A 17,289-nucleotide genomic window follows, 5' to 3' on the forward strand; every position below is an offset into this window, starting at 1 on the left:
CCATTAGGTCGTGCTGCCTGTATTTCCTTGCGAGCCAGCAACCTTGCTGCACCATTCCCAAGTGGGCATCCTGGCTGTGTAAAGGTCAGTCGGTAAATATCGGAAGGCTATTCCGATGTGGGAGGGCATCAGGGCCAGTGTGATCCAGACCTCACCTGTCACCCGCCCGCATGCACTTTGCAGCAAGGGTCACTGGGTGGTAATCAGGAATGGGTGACCCTGGCTGATCTTTGTCCTCCCTGACCCAGGGCACTGAAGTCTGCAGTTGGAATTTGCTGTCCATGGTTAAGATCAGCTAAATCAACAGTCGGCTAGTCCATTCATCAAACCTGGATTTCTCTTTGGTTGTCTAATATTGGACAATGCACTCATACATTAATCTGTTAGTTTCCTCCTGTGACATTGTCTCCATTGTCCACACTATTTTGTCCACAGATCCAAGTATAATTTTACAGAAAGAGTGGCTTGCATTTATATAGCACCTATTTGGCATGCCAAAATGTTTTATGACCAATTAGGTACTTTTTGATGTTGTTATAATGTGTAGAATGCATCAGCCATTTGGATACAAAAAGGCCCTTACCCTTCCCCACCCCACCCCATTAGTTGGATTGATTTGGGTCAAAGAATACATTTTGGCTAGGAGATTTCTCCCGCCCTTAAACTTCAGAAAGTGGCAATTTTTTTAACCTATGAGAACCTTGACTTAACACCACGTCTGAAAGATGGCACCTCTGATAGTGCAGCATTCCCTCAATACCAAACTGGGAGTGCAGCCTTGTCTCAAGTGTCAGGGTTGGAATTCAAACTTTTAATATACAGAAGTGTGAGTTTGAACCACTGAGTAATATTGGAAGTGAAAGCTGAGCAGTTTTTATGATGAGACGCTCCTTATTTCTCCAACAGCAACTCCCCCTTCCTGCTGCCAATACCAGCTTGCTGAGGGCAGAAGATGAGTGCATGAGGAATTTAGCTTTCAAACAAAGCAGTGTCTCCACATATCTTCCTCACATGGCTACAATCAACCCAGATTCTTTGGGAACTGGGAGGGGAGGAACTGTGTGTGACTCCTGGTAAACCATCCTCATAAGGTTTACACCTTACTTCTGCTTGTCTGGCAGGAGTTCAATTCCAGCCTCTGATTGATTTGAATTAAATTCCTCTGCAAAGACCGACAGTGTGTTTACATGAAACAAGCCAGATAGTGTAACTCACAGCGGAAAGCATTAATGTGCAGGAATAGAGCCTGGAGACCAGTGCTCAGGCCAAAATATGCTCTGTATCAGCCAAGTGCATTTTGTAACCTAACACTGCATTATCCACGTGAATTTAAACGCACAAAGCCAATAACAAAATCCCCTGCAGAACCCATCACTGACAATAAAGAGGACACATATTACAGGGCCAATCAGTTTGGAAATTCATACTGAATTTTATCTTTTAAGGAGAAGTTGCTGATCTCATTTCCTTTTCCTTAACCAAAAAAGAATCTCCTGATATGTGTTTTAGTCAGAACACATTGTTCAGGGCATTGGCAATGCTGAAACCGCTTTAAATTTGGACTTGCGCCTCTAGCAATGCTTCCCCCTCTCTTGACTCTTACAACCGAAGGCAGCGTGTTTTTGAAATGAATGTACAAAATTTGGCCAATGACCCAGACTCGACGCAGCCCAAACTTGGGAATGGAATTGTCCCGCAATGGGGAAGGCGGGAAGCATAGTTGATTCCATGGCCCATTGGAACAACCATTTATTAACCATCATCGCCAAGAGCTTACGATTATGTCCATATCCTGCAGGATGGGAAGAGTTTATGTCAGTGAGATAAGGTCGATTCAGGCAAATTGTAACTCCACCCTTCACCCCCCCCCCACAACCACCTCCCCTCTGTCTTTCCTTCAGTAACTAATCCAGAACAGCTGCTCACATACGTCTCTCCTGAGTCACTAGCGGCCTGGTAGCAGGGACAGTGAGTGGAAACAGAATGATTTTAAAAGAGTTCCATTATCTCCTTTATGGGATGGAGTTATGTCATGCTGCAATATTCCCCTCACTTCAGATGCTAGCCCAAATACTCCGCCCTGAATAACTACAAGAGCCAAGTCTGTATTTTTTTTAGAAACAGAAATTGCTAGAGAAACTCAACAGGCCTGGCAGCAGCTGTGCAGCGAAAGCAAAGTTAACTTTAAAGTTTTAGTTCTTTTGAAACTCAAAATGTTACCTCTGCTTTCTGCCCGCAAATGCTGCCAGTCCTGCCAAGTTTTTGCAGCAATTTTGGGTTTTGTTTCAGATCTTTGGCATTTGCAGTTGTTTGTTTTATTCTATCTGTAGATCTGCACAGACCACAGTAAACAATAACCGCAACTTCTTTGACATAGCAAAAACTTCAAGGTGCTCCACAGAATCGTTATAAAGCAAACCAAGACAACAAGCTGTATGTGGTAATGTCCACGCTGGAGATGACCAAAATGGTAGCTATGGAACCAAGGTTTAAGGCACATGTTAAAGGAGAAATGTGAAGTAGAGAGGCAGAGAAGCAAACAAGAAAATTCCAGAATTTGTGGACTCAGAAACTGAAGGCACTGCCACCAATTTAGGAGGAATTAAAATGGGGAGCTGAGAATTTAAAGAGTGCAGGTACCTTGGAAGAATGTGAAGTTGAAGGATATTACAGAGATAGGGAAGTGCAAGGCAAGGGAGGGGATTAAAAATAAGTTTGAGAACTTTAAAATCATCATGTTGCTTGGTGAGGAGCCAATGTGGGATAGTAATCCTCAGAGATAGGGAAAGGTGACTTGGTTTCAGTTAAGGCACAGACAGTAGGGTTTTGGATGGTCTCAATTATACAGCATTACTGAATGGATTTATTACATAGCCCCGTACAGAGCTGACAATTGTTAAAATTATGGGATGGAAGTGTAACATTTACAGGATGTGGGTGTCACTGGCTAGGCCAATATTTATTGCCCAGAGGGTAATTAAGATTCAACCACATTGCTGTGGATCTGGGGTCACGTGTAGGCCAGATCAGTAGCTTCCTCCCCTAAAGGGCATTTGTGAGTCCAATGGGCTTTTGCAACAGTTGATGATATTAGACCTTTAATTTCTGTTCTTTTTTAACTGAATTCAAATTCCATCATCTGCAGTGGCAGGATTCAGACAACAGTCCCAGATCCACAGGATTAATACGCTCACTATAATATTACTTGGCCATCGCCTCCCCTGTACAGTTGCTAGCAGTAAGCAGGCCGTCTGACCTACATAATGAGATTTAGTTGCACATCAGACGTTGAAGCTAACCTTATTCATATGCCCTGCTTTGAATCTCTCCTGCTTCAATCTCCTCCGCCCCTTTCCTGAAGTATTCCCTCATGCTGAGGTACAAAGAGGTGCAAACCCTTTAGCCAACATCATTAGGACCTTCAACCAGGAGAATATGTCACCACAAGCCCAGTCATATCCTGAGCTCATGCCCAAAAGGTTCATGCAGGTGACTGGGTTGAGTTGTGCAGAGGTAACAGAAAGCTAGCAGACCAGTGAACCCAATCGCAACAATCTGTCAACATTACCCTGCCCACCCCACATCACCACCAGCCTCCCCCCAATCTTCCTGTCCTTTAACCCTGATGATAGTCATGTTAAATGCTTTACCTATGGACTAGTGCCACATCAGCTGTGACTCAGGGCAAATCAGAAAGTTATAGGTTGAAGTGGGGCATAGGAGGTTGAGAGGTGGCCTTTACAAAATAATGAGCAGGTATAGATAAGGTGAATGGCAGGTGTCTTTACCCTAGGCTGGGGGATTTCAAGACTAGGGGATATATTTTTAAGGTGAGAGGAGAAAGACTTTAAAAAGACGTGAGAGGCTTTTGTCTTATACAGAGACTAGTCTGTGAGTGTAATGACCTTCCAAAGGAAGTAATGGATGTGGGTATAGTTACAGCATTTGAAAGACATTGGATAAGTACATGAATGGGACGTTTGGAGGGATATGGGCAAGTTGGACTAGTTTTTTTTGGGATTATGGTCAGCATGGACTAGTTGGACCAAAGGGTCTATTTCTGTGTGTATGACTATGACTCTAAGTGTATACCATATGCATGGACGCAATAAACACTGTCGAAGGTGTCCTTTTTGGACTAGATGTCAGAGTTCCCATCTGCTGCTCAGGTGCATGTGAAAACAATCCAGCAATTCTCTTGGGAAGAAGGGCAGGGGAGTTTCCCCAGCCCAGTCCCTACATCATTATTTAGCCCGCAAGCAAATCAGGAAGAAAACAGAGGACCCCAGCATAATATTAAACACTGAACTGGGGATGCTGGAAATCTGACACAAAAACAAAATTGCTGGAGAAACTCAGCAGGTCTGGCAGCATCTGTGGAGAAAGAAACAGAATTAACGTTTGGAATCCAGTGACCCTTCTTTCAGAAGTTAACTCTGTTTTTCTCTCGCTACAGAAATTGCCAGACCTGCTGAGTTTCTCCATTTGCGGATCTTGCTGTACTCAAATCGGCCGCCACGTTTTCATAACGGCAACAGTGACGACAATGGGCAGATGGCTTGCTTTGAGACGTTCCTGAGTAGTGTCAGGCGCTATGTAAATGCAATATCTATCTTTTCAAACTCTTTCTTCATGCTTCCGTAACAGTTATTTATTAAAGCTATTCTTAAAGTACGTGCACAGCATAGCCCGATACAGAACTTATTTCTCCTTTATTTTTCACATTTTGGTTAGTTTTTTTAAAAAAAATTACAGCAGATATAACAACATAACAACTTAGAAAAGGCCAGATCTCCCCAAATGGAGATAGACTTCAGCATAAAGTGTCACACTCTGTCTCTCTCTCTCTCTCTCTCTGTAACGCCTTGAACACTAGCTTCTCACTCTGTATAGTCTGTGGAGTGTAGCAAGATTGGAGCGTTTAATTCCAAAAAAACTAAAAGTTTGTGGTTCGAGGTTTTTCGAAGTGCGAACGAAGGTCGGGGCGGGGGTTTGTGGGGAGCACAGGGTGTCCCAGGCTGTGTCCATGCACCGAGCAGAAGGTTTACCGTCGTGTCTTGTGGTTGCTGCCAAGTCCCTGTTTGTCACCTCCCCTTCAGATTGCAGCCTGGTCCGCAGACTGGGTGAAAATCTCCCTCACTCTCTCAGCCGCTGTCTCTCTCATTGGCGCTGCATCCGCAAGGTGCCCGGTGCCCTGAGCTTCGAATACCCGCTCTTCCCGTCCTTCTCCTTAACCTGCAAGACAGAAACAAAACCGAGCACTCTCAGTGAACACGAACGAACGAGCGAAATATCTCCAGCACCGAGTAGCTCACGCGTTCGAAAGTTGAATGAATTATTTCAGGGTTCATTTCATAATGTCGCTTTAACAAATCTATATCCCTTTTAAGTCGCGGTATAAAATGTATCTCAAACGGTTTGGTCAGTTTCACGAATTTTTCGTTAACATATATGGAATGATAAATGGATAATATATGCATTAGATAACTCATCCCAAACCTCGTAATTTTATAAAACTTCCACAATATTTTCGATATTGCCATGATGTGGAGGAACTGGTGTTGGACTGGGGTAGACAAAATTAAAAATCACATAACACCAGGTTATAGTCCAAGTCCAACAGTGCTTCCAAATAAACCTGTTGGACTATTGTGTGATTTTAATTATTTTCAATATAAAAAGCTTAATTTGAAAATTACATTATTTTTCAGATTATTTTGACTTAAAAAGAAGTATATTTATGTTTCCACTTAAGGGTGAGTCCTGACTCTATTTAAAGTCAGAACGAAGTCCACTCCAGAGGTGATCAGGTATCATATTAATGATAGGCCGTCAGTAACAGTAGAACTGTAACCAATGTGTAACGTGATACACTCCACATCATTGTTTGTTCTACACGGGGGTCAGCTAAAGGAAGCACACACTCGGCTTCCTGAAAGGTTCCCTCCCTCCCCATGTCTCCCTAACCCCAAACCCACTCCCCATCGCCACCTCAATGATTCACAGGCACACATAACGTTGCCAGTGTGTGTTGGCATGTTTAGAACAAAAGAACAGAAAGTGTTGCAGAAACTCAGCAGCCCTGGCTGCATCGGTGCAGAGACAGGGTTGGCGTTTTGAGTTCAGTTTCTGGAGATGACTGAACTCCAAACGTTAACTCAGCTCTCTCTCTCTCTGCACAGATGCTGCCAGACCGGCTGAGTTTCTCCAGCACTTTCTGTTTTTGTTCGAGATTTCTAGCATCCCCAGTTCCGTTTTGTTACCCTTGTAACTAGGAGAGACCCATTTCTGAAGGCAGTTTTTTCAGGGACAGAGGAAAAGTGAAATCTATGGAAAACATTGGAACCTAGAAAATGCATTCTTGTGATTTTAAATATTTTCCCAAGAGAAATGAGGTAATTTGAATTTAATTCACAAAATAAAAATATCCAAGTGGGTTAAGTGTTGGCCCACTCACAAACCAGGTTAAATGTTGGTACATTGAGACACAGGAGGTTTAGAAGGAATTTAAGGAAAAATGTTTTCACCCATTATGCGGTGGGGAGCTGGACCCTTAAGTGAGGATGGAAGAGGCAGTAACCCTCATAACATTTCAATGTGCACTTCTGATACCAAGGCATACAAGGCAATGAGCCAAGTGCTACAAAATGGGATTGGAATGGTTAGTGGTTGTTTTTTTGACCAACACGTAAGTGATGGGCCAAATGGAGGTTTTTTTTCTGTGTTGCAGATCTCTATGACTCTGACAGGGCTTAGCTGTTACAATAACATTGCATACTGACAAACTGGCCACTCTGCCCATCCAGAGTTTACTCTTCAAAGGAGGGGAGTTTTTTTTAATATAGATTGGTTTAAAATGAAAGTCAATGATATAACCCAGAGCAGGACAGAACAATGTTTTTTTTAAAAAAAGTCTGTTTCCATGGGCACATTTATAATGTTGTGAATTACAAAAATAAATTAGTTTTTAAAATCAAATAAGCTTTAAAGTGATGATCCTCTTGGGGAGCCTTCCCTATGTAGATAGGCAACATGAAAAATGTTCTTCCACTGGTATTAAAACAAACAGCACATGTGTAAAAACTATGGGAAAGAGCTACATGTGTGTAATTGAATTTAATAGTTCAGGTGGCGCCATGAACATGAAGTACAATTTTGCTGGGTTTGCAAATGCTGGAAAAACCCATCAAGTTTGATATCTCAAATTTATGGTTAACAATTTTTCCTGCCATTGATTATATAGAGTCTGCAAGTTAAAATAAAAGCTTTCACGTGTTCAATAATTTATTTTGGGGGTGGGGTGGAAACAAGTAATCATCTGGGACTTGAACACAGCATTTGACCAGCTTTGCAACATTAAGGAGGTGTGAAATATCTGTTTGAAGTTCCAAGGATCCTGTGGTACAGTTTTGGTATTTCCCTGTAAGGGGCAGAATGCCCAGGTTTAGAATTACAGAATTGTTATGGTGCAGTAGGCCAGTTGGCCCATCATCCCTGAACTGGCTTGTTAAAAAAGCAACCAGAAGTGCTGGTTTCCTGTTTTCTCCCCCTATACCCTTGCACATTATTTCTATCCAAAACATCCAATGCTCTTTTGAATGCCTCAATTGAACCAGCCTCAATCACATTTCCAGGCAACACTATGTTTCCAGGCCCACTCATAATTTTGGAAACTTCAATCAGATCTCCTCTCAGCTTTCTTCTCTCCAAAAAGAAGTGCCCCAACTTCTTCAGTCTATCCCCCTAACTGAAATTCCTCATCACTGGAATCATTCTTGTAAATAGTCTTGTTCAAATGCCACTTGTTCTAAATAATAACTGAACAGGTTGATTAAAAAGACCCACACTCTAAATTCTGAAAAACATTGTTCGTGTCAATGATTCATCTGCTGAGCATGTTCAACATTTTAATGTTATTTCAGATTCACAGCATCTGAAATATTTCACTTCTGTATACATTAAAAATGATACAGCATTCTTCATGACATGTCTGATAATGAAGGATTGCTGGTTAGACTGTAGAACCAATCAGATTTATCAAAATATTCATATCTCCAACAGATGATGACCCTATCTCACAACCACAGTCATGCAGAATCATATGCCTATACTGTCAGTTTCTGACAATTTCACTGGCTATGGTAGATTTGTGGACATTTACAGGTGTATAGACATTATAAATGTCTGTAAATCACAATATTCAAATATATTATAGAATGTTATTAATCACTGTTAGGTATCTATTTATCACTGACTTTATCAGTACTTGTTCAACACAGAGAGATGAAACTTCTTTGAAATAAACATTTAATTTGTATTTTACTCTTACTCTGCAATTTTAATTTAAACATTTTAAATTTTTGATTACGAATTTATTTGTTCTATTTCCAAATGTGAACATCTTCTGGGTCTAATCAATCCTATTGATTTGGTGATTTTGATATGATTGTTCATGAATAACCTTATATGGAAGTGACTAGTGGACGCCTTTGCTAATTGCTCCACTCATTGTCGAGGAAGAGACAAAAACTGAGCTCAAGTTCATTCCATTGTCACCACACTTTACAACTACTTTTGTTGTTTTTATTTGATATACTGTAGTTGCTATTTTCTCTCCAGTTTATTGATATCCATAATCCACATGGAAGCAGGAAATCTGACTTTATCTCATCCTATACGTTCTCACCCAGTGAATAAAAAGAGAGGATAGGGGTGCAGGCATTTGAGATGAATTTGTCTTCAAATATTCCTATTTTCCTTTGGGGTGTGTCAAGTTTCCACTTGGTGTGGACGTTTTGTTCTTCATTCTCTTCTAGTAAACGTGAATGTAAATGCACAATGAGCTGCTTTACTAGCTACCTTATAAATAAGAAGTGCTCTGAAAGCTTGTACAGTACTTTCAAATAAACATATTGGACTATAACCTGGTGTTGTGTGATTTTTAACTTTGTCCACCCCAGTCCAACATCAGCACCTCTACATCATGACTTTATCACCTTGGCCCTATTCTTTTTCATGAACAGCTTTCTAAAACATTGTGATTGATATCCCACAGTGCCACATTCATCATTTATGCACTTAGCTTCAATGTTTTAATGAACTTTTAATGGTCTTCAAGAACATTAAATCTCTAAAAATATTCAGACTGCTATTTACATACCAAACAAGCTCAAAACTAGGACTTTCCTGCTGAAGGGCTTAAGCCCGAAATGAGGATTCTCCGGCTGTTCAGAGGCTGCCTGACCTGCTGTGATTTTCCAGCTCCACACTCTTGACTCTAAACTAGGATTGGTTGGCTAAGCAGTTTTATTGACCCTGGATAAATTTTTGAAGCATGTCTCACAGGCAGCTTACCATTGGATGATGATATTATTAACACATGACACTCTGAAAATTATCTCAAAATGGACTGGAAAACCTGTCAATTTTGTTGGGCATAGTTCCAGTGTGATTCAGATTGAAAATTAGTGATACGATAATTGTAACTTTGCGAAATGTATTCTGAGTTAAATATGAGTATTGGTTAGATGGGATCACGTTTCGTGAATTTCAGTGTAACAAAATAAATATGCTTGAAATTGATTTTCTCTCATTTCTAAACTAATTATTATTTTACACAATGTTACAAATACTTTCCTACAGTGTTGAGTCAAAAACCACTGTAACAATGATTATGTCTGATTACATTGCTTCTAAATAAAGGTACAACATCATGATCTGTTCTGTATCTCTCCCCAAAGTTGCTCGCAAATGTCCTCCACACAAACACATTTTCCTTGACATGTTATATTTGTACTGAATGGAACTATTTCTGGTGTTTATGTAGTGGTTTTCCTGTTGAACAGGTGGACGACATTGGTCTATTATGTCTACAATTAGGGATTGACCCACAAACAGTATTGTGTCTGTACAGCAATGTCTCTGGGGCCTAAAATGCCATTAACAAAATCCTCAAAGATAAATATATATTTTAAAGTTGTCATTAGTATGCTGTGATGAATTAACATTTTCTCTGCCTCTATACTTCACTAAAACAATTTCATGAGATGATTTGCTGGAGAATTGCAAGAAACAAAGTTTAGTTTTTATTAAAAGAATAAACACTAGAGTACAAAAATCAGAAAAGTCAACTCTTTTGGCATAAGTTACATTGTTTCACTTTTATATAAATCTGTAGAATTTGTAATTTATATTTCTTTATGTTGTGAAAAAAGTGATAGATTAGCCTGGTAAGGCATTCAAGGACACATTAATTTCAAAATCAATTCATTTAATGAATTTAAAAACAGTTTGAGGATTTAAGAACAAATCCATCTCTATTTCTGAGCCTTTGAACAGTCACTTACAACATATTAAGGAGAAGCAGTTGTATAAATGAAAGTAAATATTACTCACTTGTAACAGTCACCATTACTGGTAATTGATTGTTGTTGAAAATAAATTACTACTTACATTTAATTATTGGTGATACCAACAAATCTCTTGCTGAAATCTATTGTAAATGATGGTAAAAGTGTTTAAAGTTATAAAACGGGAGATTGTTATTTTTGAAGTCAATTTGAGCTTGATGGCCTGCACTGCATATGATTTCTATCAGCTGCAAAAGCCACCACATTTGACTTCCTATTTTGGAAAGGGTTACTTGACAAATAGTTGCATGAAATATTTCTGTGAGTTTTGGAATATGTATTCTGAAGTGGTCTAAAACAACAGGCTGTGGTTTTAAAACTCAGATTCAGCCAATGATCTTACTACAAAATGTTACTATAGGCTCAGCATTTAAATGGTCAAGTCCAATTGAAGATTCTGAACATTTAATCAAGAGTCAGCCACTTATTCCCCAAAATTTTAGATAACACATTTGGAGGTCATTCAACAAAACATGTGGAAGTAATTTCAAAGCAAGAGTAAAACAAAATAAAATAATTTACTCCAAAATTAATATTAAATATTAATACTCAACCCTGCATTTCAGCAGCAGGTTAGCAATAACCTACATATCAATTGTCCCACAGCTGATCGCAGTCTCATTTCTAAGTTGCAAGCCCCGCTCCGAGCCTTGGGCCCAAAAATTGAGGCTGCGTGACAACCTGGCCATGTTAAATTGCCCGTAGTACTAGAAGCATTAGTCAGAGGGAAATGGGTCTGGGTGGGTTACTCTTCAGAGGGTCGATGTAGACTGATCAGGCCAAAGGGCCTGTTTCCACACTGTAGGGAATCTAATCTAATCTAATCTAACACTAAGGCTGGGCCATCATTTTGGAGGTACCAATTTTTGGATGAGGCATTAAATGAAGGCCCTGCCCAAGGGGGATGTATAAGATCCCGTGATGCTATTTTGAAGAGGACAGTTATCCATTAGTCAGTATCTATGCTTCAATCAACACAACTCTGAAACAAATTATCTCTTATTATCATATTTCAGTAGACTGTGCACAACCCCATTGTTGCACCATGTACATCACTGCAGTGACCAGGCTTCAGAAATATTTCATTAGTTATACAGCAATTTGAGGTACATTTTGGTTATGAAATGCGCTGTATAAATTCAGTCCTTTTAATTTATTTGTCATATATTTAAAATAGGAAGATATCACAAGATGCTTCAGTTATAAATTTAAAAATTGGCGCTGATGTAAATTAGATCATCAGAGTGTTATCAGTGGGGTGTGGGGTTCTTAAAGAGGATAACAAAATGAGAGACAATGTTGTTTAGGGTCCGAAGCTGAGGCTACAACATCAATGCGAAAGTGAAAGGGATCGGGGAAACTAAAAATGAGCGAACATTGCGTTTTTGGAGTTAAGGGTGGAGAACGTTACATAAATGTAGTAAATGGCAAGAGGGGGCTCAATGGATGAACACAGTTAAGGGAATTTTAAAGTCATGGTGTTGGACTGGGAAATGCAACAATTAACACAATAGATCTGATGTTGGAATAAGAGTCCAATAGTGTGGTGCTGGAAAAGCACAGCAGGTCAGGCAGCATCTGAAGAGCAGGAGAATCGACGTTTCGGGCATAAGCCCTTGATCAAGAATGAGACTTGTGGGCGGGAGGGGGGTTATCTCTCAGCCCCCTTGCTCCACAAGCCTCATTCCTGATGATGGGCTTCTGCCCGAAACGTCGATTCTCCTGCTCCTCTGATGCCGCCTGACTTGTTGTGCTTTTCCAGCACCACTCTCTCGACTCTGAGCTCCAGCGTCTACAGTCCTTATTTTTTTCCTTATGTTAGAATAAACCTTTTTTGACCAAAAACATAGTTAAACCTCTGTGAAATAAATCAAGATGCGTATCTACGTGAAAGGTGCTACATAAATGCAAGCTGTTGTTAAGGGCCTCCATTTAAAGCAATGAAATTCCTACAACAACTCTGTAATTAACTCAGATCCTCACCCCTGACGTTGAAGGTAAGCTCACTATGGGAAATACTTTAGCAAATAAGCACAAAGAACAGATACAAATGTTTCATTTTGCGTCTGTCTTTTAAAGTATTATCTTTCTAGGTGAACTCTGATATAGCAACCAGAGACATATCAAGAACTCACAACCTATCTGAAGTGGGAGCTCAGCTTAAAAGGTAACATCAACATTGATCCAAGTGCTGACTCGTAACTGAATCCAAATCCATGTCGTTTTCAATGGAACGAGTCGATTTGGAACATGTTGATTGATCGAGCGGTGGAACTGTGTTCAAAGTAACTTTCAAAGAGTCTCTGAAAATTTGTTTTAAAACTTGGTGAACATTTTGACGGGAAGGGAGGGAGAGGGATGCAGGGCTTAGGTTACATTAAAGATGAGATTCCCTGCAGATGAAACAGGCCGTTTGGCCCATTAAGTCCAGACCAGCTTTTCAGGAAAGAGTAGGGTGGGATTAATTGGACCACTGTGGAGTTTGTACATTCTCCCTGTGTCTGCGTGGGTTTCCTCCGGGTGCTCCGCTTTCCTATCACAATCCAAAAGAAGTGCAGGTCAGGTGAATTGGCCATGCTAAATTGCCCATAGTGTTGGGTACATTAGTCAGGGGTAAATGTAGCGGAATGAGTCTGGGTGGGTAACTCTTCGGAGGGTCGGTGTGGACTTGTTGGGCCGAAGAGCCTGTTTCCATACTGTAGGGAATCCAATCTGATCTAATTTCAAAAAGAAAAAAAAACACAACACAAGCACGATGGGCCAAATGGCCTCCTTGTAGTGTTTCAGTCCGGGCTGTGCAGTTGTCCCAATGTCAAAGTGACATTCCGGACGAGCTCTATCTCGTGAGCTGCCTGCCCTCGCCACCCCCAGAGAAATGTTACCTACCCCTTTCCTCTGGTTGCTCAGACAGAAGGTGCAGATGGACCTGGGCTGCGAGCCCTCATACTCATTCTGGCTGCTGTAGACGGTGGTCAGGCACGGCTGACCATCCACAGACTCCTCTCCCACCAGCAGGATGTTCCCCAGGTGGGAGATGTAGCTGGAGGCCAGGCGGAGGGTCTCGATTTTGGAGAGTTTCCTATCGGCGGGTTCGGTGGGGATGAGGGTCCTGAGGGCGCTGAAAGCTGTGTTCACGCTGTGAGTCCTGTCCCTCTCCCTGGCGTTAGCCGCTTGTCGGTGCTTCACCACCATGGTACTCTTGGTACAGGCCAGCCTCCTCCGTTTGCCCGAACCGCCGCAACAGTCCAAGGACTGATCGGAACCTTCGCTCTCATTCGCATCATCGTCGGAGTGAAGGCTAATGTCCGGGTAAAAATGCCGGACCGGTCTCAGCATGGTGAAGGCCATGGATTCCACCAAACCCCCCCTCCAACACAACCCACACACATCCACCCCTCCCCCTCCCCACCCCCTCCACCCTCTCTCCGTACTGCCCCCAACACTCTCCCCTCCTGACTCTCAATGGCCCCGCGGCTTCTCAATGGGAAGCTCTTTGTAGACCTCAATCAAGAGCAGACTCTTCAAAAAGAAAATAAAAACAAAAGTAACTCCCTCCTGATCCACCGGCTGCAGGAACACAACCCCCCTGGTCTTCTGTCATTCAAATCTGTTGTGATAAAAGTCCAAAATCCCTTTATATCCCAGAGGAGGGGCTTGAAGAGACACGCAAGTCCTGCAGAATCCAATTGCCAGCGGAGTTTATCCCGACCCTCCTGTGGGAGCAATCAATGGCTTTATCAATTATCTGTCAAAAGCAATGATTTTTCATTATTCAAAAAAAGTACATTAGAAGTAATTCACGACTCTTTCCAAAGGGAGGAAGGGACTATTTCATTTGAAAGTTAAACACCTGAGTTTTTTTTAAATGTTTGTGCTCGGGAGTAAGCAGAAATTGCCCTTTCACTGATCGCTCGCGCTCTCCTTTTTCCAGTTGCTGGGGTTTCTTGCACAGAATGCAGGCCTTTCCTTCCCAGCCCTTTCTCATTCCAAGCCCGCAAGGTTTAATTACAAGTGCATATTCCCCCAGCTCCCCGCGTCTGTTAAATATTGCAGCTGGGTTTCCGTTCCAGAGTTACCTAGTGTGTTTTTTTTTCTCTCTCTTTAGCCTCCCGACATTATCGAAAACAGATTCCTCAGTCCTCCCTGGCTCTGCTGGTCCCCCTCATAGGATATTGAGGTTTTAAGATGTAAGTAGAGTTCCCGAGAAGGAAACAAAACGCAGGTAAAACAAAATGATTTTCTATTTCCGACCTCAGTGATAGTTAATGATCATTGATGATTTTAATTCTGATGTGTGTGTGTGTGTGTGTGCTTGGACCAATTCTTTTTGAATGCAACATGCACATTAAAGGACAAATTATTCCACTTTAAACCTCTACCACAAACAAAAATGGAAACCAGGACCCTGAGAAACCCTTTCATTAACGGCCCCATTTCATACACGCAGCAGTACATTCGAGAATCACCTTTTTTTTCTCCAGTGCTTTGGTTGAGTTCTGTTCGGCTCTCTGCTGGACAGATTGGTTTGCAGGAGGTGAAATGAAAAGATATAGAGAGGCGAACTTCCGAGCGCTGTCTATTTTCGTGGCCATATCTGCAGTTCACTGTGACCAGCGCTGGCGTTACACAGGGTATGGACCCATTCACACAAGGCACATACACAGCACAACACACAGAGACACAGGGGAACAAACAGCGGCAGAACCTCCAGGCGGACGCTCGACTCTAGACTGGATTTTTCTCGGCAATCCAGACTCAAGCCGCCACTTCCTTGAGGGAACAATGAGAAACGCCAGGAGAAAGCAAAATGCAAACATCAGATACTTCCCCGTGATGATGCGCGTGATTCTTTCAAACAGACTTCCCTAAACTTTCCCCCCTTTAGTGGATGAAGAGATTCCAAAATACTCCAGGAAAGCGCAATGATGGCTGACTTCACCAATTTGCCGTAGCGGAATGGCAGAAATGGTTATTCCTAATCTTTGGTTTATGCCTTTGTATTTCAGCAAAAAAGTAACTGTGTAGGCAACAGAGAACGAGTGCCTTAACAGATGCATATATACAGAGACAGAGATGCAATCGACTCAAATATGACACAATGAAACACTTACAAATAAGGACCATTAGATACAGCAAACATTTCCAGATACACACTGTTAAATAGATTCGCTCCTGGTGGGTATTTTACTGCTCACTGAGGGAGTCCAATTGCTGTGTGAAAGTGCTTTTTAAAAAAAATTTAACCTATTTTTATAATCAACCTGTTTAGACACATGCCTCTGGAGCAGGTGGAACTTGAACCCGGGCCCTCCTGGTCCAGGGATAGGGGCACTACCACTGCGCCAGAGATAACGTGCACTGAGAGCTCTGGATAGAGATGGTTCTGCTTTTCTTTGCTTGCTCTAACACCTGCTACTGCTGTGTGTCGGAGACAGTTGCAGGGTGACTGGTTTAGTAACGGACTCGCCTTCCTTAGTCGTCCCGGAATGGGACTTGAATCCCGAGCTTGTGGGTCAGAGGCAGTGACCCGGCTCCCTGCAGTACAAACCCCGCCACCCCTCAGCGTATATGGACCCATTCACACAAGGCACATGCATACAGTCACAGCACAACACACACACACACAAACAGACATATACGGACACACCGATACACAACACACAGAGGCACACAACAGACACACACAACACACAAACATACTACAGACACACAGATACACAACATACACACAGATACACAACACATACACCACAGACAACATACACACACATACAAACACACACACATGCCTTGTGGGAGTACCCGCTCCACATGGAATTAAAGAAAGTTCCTCATCGCCTTGCCAAGAGCTTCTGGGAAGAAGGGTGTTGGCACTTAGCCTCTGATGAAAGGTCCTGACCGAAATGTCGTCTTTCTGATGCTGCCTGACCTGTTGTGCTTTTTCCAGCTTCACACTTTATCGCCTCGAACTTTCCAGCATCTGCAGTCCTCACTAACTCCAACGTAACCCCTCACCCCTTCATATCTTTTAATAACAAAAATTTGGCGATTCCTCAACACCCCGGTCCCCAATTTCCCTTACATTCCACGGGATTGAGAGTAAATGCAGATTTTCCCAGCAGCGTCCATCGGCAAGCACTCACTATCTCTCTCTCTCACATACATACACAGCCAAATCTAACTACAAATTCACCAGCACTGTGTTTACTCTCACTCTGTCAGAATAGTGTCTCAGTAGCATACCTGTTAAGCATTGTGTGGAAAAATTGAATTATATAGAGTCACATAATCCGCTATAGGAAGATATTAATAAACTGGAGAGATTTCAGAAAAGATTTACCAGGTTGTTGCCTGGAATGGATGGTTTGAAATATAAAATAGGCTGGAACATGTTTCCACGAGAGCATAGGAAGATGGAGGGTGATCTTACAGAGATTTATAAAACCATAAGGGACATGGATAAGGTAAATAACAAGGGTCTTTTCCCTAGGTGGAGGAGTCGAAAACTAGAGGGCATAGGTTTGAGGTGAGAGGGGAAGGATTTAAAAAGGACATGATAGGGCAACCTTTTTTTACACAGAGGGTAGTTCGTGTGTTGAAGGAACTGGCAGATGAAGTGGTGGATGCAGGTACAGCTACAACGTTAAAATGACATTTGGGTATGTACATGAATAGGAAAGGTTTGAAAGGATATGGGCGAAATGCAGGCAACTGGGACCAGTTTAGTTTGGGAACATGGTGGGTGTGCACCAGTTCGACCGAAGGGTCTGTTTCCATGCTTGTATGACTCTGTTTATCAAGTAGGGCACGGAAAGGATAATAGACAAGGTCTTTTCCCTGGAGTGGAGGAGTCCAGAACTAGAGGGCATAGGTTTAGGGT

The 17,289-nt window shown here is 41.9% G+C and overlaps 1 protein-coding gene across 1 annotated transcript; it reads right to left on the reverse strand.

Annotated features, from left to right (window-relative positions):
• Positions 1-4,695: 4,695 nt before the first annotated feature.
• Positions 4,696-13,796, reverse strand: tcf15 (transcription factor 15). The gene is made up of 2 exons (XM_072556264.1): positions 13,296-13,796; positions 4,696-5,235 (listed from the first exon to the last, which is right to left on the reverse strand). Exons 1-2 carry the CDS (start codon positions 13,755-13,757, stop codon positions 5,161-5,163), a joined length of 537 nt encoding a protein of 178 aa, XP_072412365.1. The 5' UTR covers positions 13,758-13,796; the 3' UTR covers positions 4,696-5,160.
• Between the last annotated feature and the right edge of the window lie 3,493 nt (positions 13,797-17,289).

Source organism: Chiloscyllium punctatum, chromosome 37 (assembly GCF_047496795.1).
Source record: "Chiloscyllium punctatum isolate Juve2018m chromosome 37, sChiPun1.3, whole genome shotgun sequence".
NCBI classification, from domain to species: Eukaryota; Metazoa; Chordata; class Chondrichthyes; order Orectolobiformes; family Hemiscylliidae; genus Chiloscyllium; species Chiloscyllium punctatum.

Bases quoted from the DNA above. Each gene is read 5' to 3' on its own strand.
- tcf15 (XM_072556264.1), bottom strand. From the start codon at position 13,757: ATGGCCTTCACCATGCTGAGACCGGTCCGGCATTTTTACCCGGACATT. The intron at 5,236-13,295 runs GTAGGTAACATT...TCTGTCTTGCAG, and splicing joins TGAGCAACCAGAGGAAAGGG to GTTAAGGAGAAGGACGGGAA.